Here is a 9,165-nt window from a genome sequence, read left to right as displayed (position 1 = left end):
ACTGATGATACTGTATGAACAAATACGGGACAGAAAGATATTCTAAAAGATAATTTACCATAGTAACTGGGTTATTTAGCAGACCGTTGGTTATTACTGTAATTAGACCATGTTATTTGAGTTCAGATGTTTTTAATACTGCAGTAATTCCAATATTCACAACTTTACTCTGCTAAACATTTTAAAAACATGTTACTATACTGGAATTTTTTTTAATGTAACTAAACTAGTCAAACATGCATCAGTGTTGTATTAATGTAAATAGCCACACAAAGACTTGATATGTTTTATAAATACTGTATACAATAACCTAATTAATCATTTACTTATATAGCACAATTCATAAAGTAAAGTAGCTTGAAGTGCTTCACGTGTAAATAAGTTAGTGAATTAACTAATGTGAATGTTACTGTAGTGTTCTACTGTTAACACAGCAGTTCAAATGTGTTGACTATTTGAACGAGGTGGGCAGCAAATCAGAATGCCGGCATTTGATAGCTCTCAAATGAAAACCCTCCATATTTCTGCTAAGCACGTATAGCAGTATTAATGTACTCAAATCTGCAGTTTGGATGACTTGCATTTAGTAATTTTCTACATTTCATTATGACTTAAAAAGGATATTCTTCTAATCGCATTTCAAGTATTAAGAAGGCTGATTGTTGAGCCTTGCTGTCAGCTGTAGCAGCTGATGTGCATCTAGTTCAAAATAGAAAGGGTTCATCATCTGGAGAACTCCATGTGCTCAAAGGATTTTATGGGTGCCTGCCCATTAGAATTGGAGACTATTGCTGGAAAACTTGGTCACAAGGTACCGATACATGGCACATCATTAATATCCACCAAATTTCTAAACAGATTTGTCAGAAGTTGTCAAAGTATCTTGGTCCAGACCAAAGCACTGGAGCAAACAACATGCTAGTATCATCAGCAGGGCAAATTTCTCTTTGCAAATAGAATGTGTTTAACATTTAGATTTATTGTACCTTATAATAACACTACCTATGTTCCATCCAGTTCCAGTGGGATTTGATGTATTTGTGGTTTTATTTTGTTTCAGCCAATCCCAGGAAATCAGTTCCAAGCATTAAAGTGCGCTTCCCAGCAGAAACCTATGCCCTAGCAGGACACACCACCCAGTTAGAGTGCTTTGCCTATGGAAAGTAAGTTTCCAATTCTGAAGCCACACTGGTCCTGTGCTGGTTCATTTTAAAACTGCCACCTCCTTGTACCTCACTTCCATCTTCAATCCGTCCTCTCTGCAACAGTCCAGTTCCAAAACTGCGATGGAGGAAGGTGGATGGACTGATGCCATCTAAGGTAGGATCCTCTGCAGAGGGTCCCATCCTCATCCTGCCAGAGCTCCTCTTTGATGATGAGGGTGTTTATGAGTGTGAAGCCTACAACTCAGAAGGAAGTGATACATACCAGGGACGCATCAATGTGCAAGGTAAACAAAAGATATTTCATGAACTTATCTTTACATTGAAGCAAAGCAGTTTTTATATTATTCAGGTTTTTTCTGTTAATGTTTTACACATTACTACATTAATGGATTTCTGTTAATTTAATATTATTTTCTCCTCAAATTTTTCCCCAACCCTCCAGCTCAGCCAGAGTGGTTGCAGGTGATGAACGACTCAGAGGTGGAGATCAGTTCAGAGCTGCACTGGACTTGTGTTGCTGCTGGTAAACCACGACCCTCCATACACTGGCTACGCAATGGACAGCCACTCAACACACAGGTAACAATAGTGTCTTGTATATAAACAGCACCTCAATACATAAATCTAAGTTAAAATACTCATCCTAACATTGCTGATTTTTTATATTTGCCGTTACACTTTAAAACACCTCTTCGTCTCCCTCTTACAGTCAGTGAACCCAACAATGTTAATGTGTAATAGGGGTGTGACGAGATCTCGTGCTATGAGATCTCATGATATTAAAGTGTTACGATATTTCTCATTGAGGCAAAAGCACTGACTGTATGTGAAAACTGGACAAACCTGCTGTGACATCACCCACTGGTTTTCTTGAGTGCGGTTTTGAAGCATGGCCATCACCATATTGCTTCACTCTGCCTGCTAGGCAATAAATGGGTAAAGAGGTGAAGCGTGAGCGGAGCTCTCTAGACATCTAGCAGCCAGCCACCTATGGCAAGACCTTGCCACCTGTCACTCATTATGGAAGAGGAAATTAGCTTTGGTTTTATTTCTCAGCCTCAGTGGTTGCCGCCTGGGCAAAAACTGTCTCGTGATATCAGTACATAACAGAACCAGGTCAGTATGATGGAGTATGATAATATGTTCACATGTATGATACAGCCACATTGTTAAGAGTCAACGTGAGTGCCTTCATTCATGTTTCCAGGTCTGAAGAGACTCATGAGAGAAGCCAGTCAGTTGAGTTGGTGGCAAAAGCTTTTACAGTGCTAGTATATTGTTAGTATACTGCATATGATAATTCATTCTCAGACAGTAGAACTGAAGTGACATTCATTACAAGATAATTAGTTAAAATATCTCAAAATCCACTTGTATTGTTTTGCATTTTGTGACTTTCAAATAAAAGACTATTTTTCTCATCATATATTTCATCTTTGAAGATTTCTTAAAAATTGTCTTGTTCTCGTGAACCTAATATCGTGTATTGTCTCATGTCATGAGCAATGGGTAAATATGGTAGTAGGGATGGGTGGGTGGTTTTCAAAAATATTAAAGGGAGGCCCAGCAGAAAAAGATTAGGATCCACTGTGATGGAAATACAGAGAGGGTATGTTTGTTTTAAATTAGAGAACACACTGAAAAAAAAGATTTATAATAGATGTGTAAAACCAACATAATTTTCATCTGGGGTTAACTTGTTTGAATTATGTTAACAGAGGAAATATGAATGAATTGCATTGCATATACTAGCATAATTTGTGTAAATCCAAAGACCCGGTGTTTCCTTTATTTCAGTGCATTAAACCCAGAAAAGGTTATGTTTTCTTACATTTTCGTCTTTAGGGGGACATATCAGCATAGAGTGCCATAGGGATAATGTTTTTTGTAGACCAACTTAGAAGTTAGCATTGCCCTGGCTCCCTCAACAAAAAGCCAATGGCATTTTTTCATAGGCTTTTGGATTATTGCGAAAATAAGCTCTGCGACAAACAATGGTTTATGACACTTATACCTTTTGTTCATCAAGAGAAAGCATTTGACAAAGTTAACTGGACATTTCTCTTCTGTCCATTACACAGATTTGGGTTTGGAGAGTCATTGATCCATTGGATATGAACAGCGTAAACACATCACCTAGGGAAACAATAAGTACAAATGGAATCAGGTCACCTAGTTTCATTTTACAGCAGGGTACCAGACAAGGATGCCCACTCTCACCATCTCTAGTTGCCATTTTCATCGAGCCTCTAGCAGCAGATATACAACAGAACAATATAATTAAAGGAATACAAGATACTTACTCAGAACATAAAATTAGTCTTTATGCAGATGATTTATTATTATATTTACAGGATCCCTATAATTCTCTACAGGAAACTTTACACATTATTAACACATTTTCTAAGATCTCAAACTACACAATAAACTGGAATAAATCCACCATACTACCACTCTGAGGATGCCTGGGATTCTGCAGTTCAATGCTCCTCCCCTTAATTCTGCACAGGCAACAATAAATATCTTGGTATTAATATCTCCCCCAGTTTGTCAGAAGTTTTTAATCTCAATGACACCGCCCTGCTAAAAAAAATAGAAGATTATTTCAAATGCTGGTCCAATCTGCCTCTCTCACTGATTGGCCAAATAGCTACTGTCAAAATGAAAACTCTACCTCAAATCAACTACCGGTTTACAATGCTTCCACAACACCCACAGATAAATGGATTGAATCACTTGATTCTATAACTTCACAATTTTATTGGAAAAAATTAGAAACCCAAAATCTTTCTATCTATGGCATCAGTCCCTCCAGAAGAAGAAATCACTAGGTGGCCTAGAAGCACCAAATTTCCAATATTACTACTTGGCAAATCAGCTACAATATTTAGTCAAATTGATTTAGAAGGACAGTTACAACAGTGCATGGATAGAATTAGAGCAAAATGACTCCAAAAATAACTTGTATAACTCAGTTGCAGACCTTCCTTTTCTACCAAACTCTGAAAATGAATTACTGTAAGAACACCACAGTCCTCTCAACTCTGACAGCCTGGTGGTGTCAGGGCCGCTCGACGGCCGCTGCCTCTCCTCCACCTTTTTCTCCTCTATTTTCTTGATCTGCGGGATTCTGCACCTCAGCTGTGTTGCACTCGGTAATTGGCGACTCGTTTGTCGGTGCACACAGCTGGGGTGCATCCCGCTGATTAGTTTTCCTCCTTATTTATACCTCGGGCAGACGCCCCGCCTGGGCCGGATCATTGCGACATATAACGGACAATACTTACCCAAAGTAAGATAAATGTTATGTTTGACTCGCATTTTTAGACGTGTTTAAGATGCTACGCTGACAGTTCCTGTGCGTTTTGACTTGACCTTATCACGCTATTATGCGGGTAGCAATATGTCCTTTTGTCTTCCACGCTGACAGTCCCTGTGCTGTGGATTACATTGTGTACGTTGGTTCTTTTTGTTCACCTCTCCGTTCTCATCCTCTGCTATTCTAGTTCCTGCCGTTAGTTTGTGTGTTTACCTGTTCGTCCTGGTCTCCTTAGTCATCACCGCCCTTCCCTGGTTGTATGTATTATGGACCCTGTTATGTTGTTTTTTTGTTGTTTTTATTCCATTAAACCTCCTTTTTTGTACTAGCACCTGGGTCAGCCATCTTGAGTCCAACCCCAGTTCTCCCTCACCCTCCTGGTGAGGGGGACTAAACCATAACAGATGGAAAGCAAACAAAATCACTAAATCATCACTTGCGTCATGTAGATACACTCCAGTTTGGCACAACCCTGATTTTCAACTGCATAATAACCCTATTTATTTCCCAACATGGCAACACAAAGGAATCACTCACTTACATCACCTATTTGAAAATAACCATTTTCATTTTCTCATACAGATTATACAGATTCGTACAGGTCTCTAGTTTTAAGTACCTATTTATCTCATTTCAATGAACATTCCTTTGTTTTTCTGCATTGTTTATTGTTTATTTATACTGCTTATTTTGCATTGTTTGCACTGTTTGTTGCTGTTAATACTGCTTATTTTGTTATATTACACAGCCTTATGCTGGTTTACTGTTTACTTGCCCCTTGCAAGGGGATATGTACATGCACATTGAGAGCTGATGTACCAGAGTCAAATTCCTCGTGTGTCTGACACACCTGGCCAATAAAGCAGATTCTGATTCTGATTCTGATATCATTTAATACACTGTTCCAGAAGTACGAATTTCAGAGAGAACGGTTCCTCCAGTACAATCAATTAAAATCCATAAATCAGAGATTAGTGTAATCAGTAACCCTCCAAATTAATTGAAGAAATTATGAAAATTACAGATTCCAATATCCAAGCTATATAAACTCATATCAAATACAGATTCAACAATAACGATACCAAACCTCAAATGGGAAAATGATTTAACTCTCTCCCTCAGCTCTGACATCTTGGCAGAAATTTGCAATGTAAACTTACAACTTATACAATACAAGACCATCTACAGGACCCATATTACACAGAGTAAAATATTCAAAATGAATTTCACTGACACAGACATCTGCTCACAATGCAAAATAGTTGATTAAGTCAAAGTGTTTATTTGTCATATGCACAGTTAGGAAACATGTTTCCCTGTACAGTGAAATTCTTACTTTGCCGTCCACATGAAAGCCACAAAATACAAATGAAATATAAAGTAGATAAATAAGTAACACAAAATCTAAGGCACTTTAAGCAGCAAATGCAGCAGTATAATAAAACTATATAAGAATATAATAAGAGAATGTATGCTGCATGGGAGTAGCATGTCCAGCAGTCAACAGTCAATGTGCAAACTGAGAATGAAAACAGTACAGGTCGACAGTACATGACGTATTTCCTGGTATTAAACTCCTCAGCTGTTTAGGAGTCTGATGACAGAGGGAAAGAAAGAGTTTTTCAGTCTGGAGGTCCTGCATTTCACACTTCTGAACCTTCGGCCAGAGAGTAGGGAGGCGAACAGTCCATGCTGGGGGTGGGTGGGATCTTTGAGGATGGAGGCAGCCTTCCTACACACCCTGCGGTGGTAAATGCCCTGCAGAGAGAGCAGTGGAGTCCTGGTGATCTTCTCCGCAGTCTTTACCACTCTCTGCAGGCGCTTGCGATCCATAGCAGTAGTGCTGGCGCACCAGACAGTGATGCAGCTGGTCAAGATGCTCTCAATGATGCAGCTGTAGAAGTTGCAAAGGATCCTAGGTGACATGCCAAACCACCTCAGCCTCGGCTGTACTTCCTGAGGAGGCTGAGGAGGATTGGCATGTCGCCTAGGATCCTTTGCAACTTCTACAGCTGCATCATTGAGAGCATCTTGACCAGCTGCATCACTGTCTGGTGCGCCAGCACTACTGCTATGGATCGCAAGTTTATAGATCAGCTTTTTTATGACACATGGAACCCATTTTTAACACATTTCAACTTGAACCAAACACCTGGGGCTGAGGCCACGCACATTCCCACCAACCTCTAAAAATGTAACAAGCTGCTTTAATTAGTAGTACTGTTACATATGATCATTATTGGTAATTTTTTATTTATTTATTTGTTTTCCCTCGTTTTCCCTTTTTTGCATTTCATAGACTGCATAAGTTGGAAATTCCCACACTTCACACACTACAATCTTGTAAAACACGCTATATCCTTTTGTAATGTCATGTATCTGTTGTCTTGCCTCCCATATACGGTACTGTTTTGTTAATGTGTTACTTTGTTTCAATAAAAAAAACATTTTACTATAAGTCACCCATTGTATTTCACCACATACACAGAGCATTTGGTAGTTATCAATACGAGTTGTATTAGCGTCTGGGCGCAAATTTACGGAGTTCATCTAACAACTCAGCATGGGGACACATTCTGAGGACAAACTTATAAAAGAAAAAGTTAAATCCTCAAAGGATAATGAGATAAATTTGGAACATTTTAGTAAGCTCAATAAAACCTTTGCAGTTCTGTTTTTGTTGAAAAACACATATGGATTTTAAATGTGTATATTTTTACTGGGTAATGTGGTTGCTAGAGTTTGATGTGAACTAAATTGATTCAGGCAAATCATCCCAGTTTAAATAGTCATTTAATATTACAATAATTCTGAGACACTCCAGCAATCTAGTAGTTAGGGAACAGAATCACTCCTCCTACAATGGAATAGATGCAGTATTACACAAGAAGACTTACTGTATTGTAACATCTTATTTCCCACATGCTATGTACAATACAAATAATATGCTTTATTTCACATTGCACACAACAATTTTTACTTCCCTCCACTCCCCTTGCCTCTTTCTTTTTAACCTCCTTAGGACAGGGTGGAGGTGAATGTTGCACGTCTTAAGATCAGTAACCTGGCCCTGGAGGATTCTGGGATGTACCAGTGTGTGGCTGAAAACAAGCATGGCACCATCTACTCCACTGCTGAGCTCAGAGTTCAAGGTAGGAGGAGGCCTTCTATTCACTACTGCTTTCTTTTGCTTGATACTGGGACAAAGAAAGTTACTGATCCCAAATAAGCACATTTTCAACCTTAGTGTAGTATTTTGATAGGTAACAATATTTAACAAACTAAACTTGAACTATAAAGAGGTGTATTTTTCATATTTAAAATGTCACTTCACACTGAAAGTATGTTATACCTAATACATTTATTAAGCATTTAGACCTACCTGTGTTCTGTAAAGAACACAGTTGTCTTGCCTCCTGTTACTATAACAGCATTCTGTTTTTAACTATTCCTCAATCTCCCTTCATCTGACTCTACATCCTTTGCTTTGTCTCTCTTCCTGTCTATGTCTCTTTTTTCTACTCTCTGTTCTGTTATTCTATGTCACTCTATCCTGCTTCCCACTCTTCCAGTTCAGGCCCCAGACTTCAGGTTGAACCCAGTACGAAAACTGATTCCAGCAGCTAGAGGTGGCCAGGTGATGATTGAGTGTCGCCCCCGAGCTGCCCCTAAGCCCATCCTGTTCTGGAGCCGTGGGACAGAGCTGCTCACCAACAGCAGCAGGTAGTACAGTAACTGAGACAACTGTTATAACCACTCCAGAGGCCACAATATTTTCCATATAGAATACTTAGTCTGCTCACCAATTGTAAGAAGAAAATAAATAGTCTGACGACAACAAAACAAAATAATTGCTCAGTCTTGGGTCCTTCAATCTGGTATACACAGTATATTTTTCACATATATCTGAACATGTTGCCTAGAGTGGGTCCTCCCAGATGTGGACCCACTATGTTGGGAATGTGAAAACAAAACTAAAAATCACCACTGATTTTTATGATTTTTCTCACAAATATCTAGACACCAGGACGGTATGGGTGTTTCAGTTAGATGCATATAAATTAATTATAACTGTGGGAAAAATAAAGTGTTGCGTATGTTGCTATAGTAATAGACAACCATGGCACAATATGTTAACAGTGGAATCTCACAGCTATAAATTGTATAGTAGCCTATGATGACACTGCAGTAGCCAGAATGGAAAACACTGCAGAACAGCTTCAACAGCTCAACCCAACAAGAAACCAGATGAAAAGTTTGTTTGTGCTGAACACTGACAGAGTATCAGTCACCCGAATGTCAACATACAGATCCACTTAACAAGGCCAAAAAGCTCTGCATTGTAGTCTGTATACCAGTGCAGCAGAGGGAGAGAGGTGAGATAACAATGCAGCAAGCACGTTATGTGTAAGGTAAATCATGAGAATCAGAATCTGCTTTATTGGCCAGGTGTGTCGGACACACGAGGAATCTGACTCTGGTACATCAGCTCTCAATGTGCATGTACATATCCCCATGCAAGGGGCAAGTAAACAGTAAACCAACATAAGGCTGTGTAGTATAACAAAATAAGCAGTATTAACAAGCAACAAACAGTGCAAACAATGCAAAATAAGCAGTATAAACAGGCAGTAAACAATGCAGACAAAGGAATGCTTATTGTGAAATGAGATAAATAGG

General features: G+C 38.9%; 1 protein-coding gene across 2 annotated transcripts in view; it reads left to right on the top strand.

Annotated features, from left to right (window-relative positions):
• cntn2 (contactin 2) overlaps window positions 1-9,165 on the top strand; it is a 140,469-nt gene that overhangs the window by 88,089 nt on the left and 43,215 nt on the right. For both annotated transcript variants that reach the window (XM_020617884.1, XM_020617883.1), the window contains exons 7-11: window positions 1,061-1,163; window positions 1,269-1,450; window positions 1,609-1,745; window positions 7,508-7,637; window positions 8,058-8,208. In XM_020617884.1, the coding sequence (XP_020473540.1) occupies window positions 1,061-1,163; window positions 1,269-1,450; window positions 1,609-1,745; window positions 7,508-7,637; window positions 8,058-8,208 (703 nt within the window). The remainder of the gene's footprint in view (window positions 1-1,060; window positions 1,164-1,268; window positions 1,451-1,608; window positions 1,746-7,507; window positions 7,638-8,057; window positions 8,209-9,165) is intronic.

Source organism: Monopterus albus, unplaced genomic scaffold (assembly GCF_001952655.1).
Source record: "Monopterus albus unplaced genomic scaffold, M_albus_1.0 scaffold196.1, whole genome shotgun sequence".
NCBI classification, from domain to species: domain Eukaryota; kingdom Metazoa; phylum Chordata; class Actinopteri; order Synbranchiformes; family Synbranchidae; genus Monopterus; species Monopterus albus.
The sequence above is the reverse complement of the archived record's forward strand: the minus strand, read 5'-3'. Positions and strand labels throughout refer to the sequence as shown.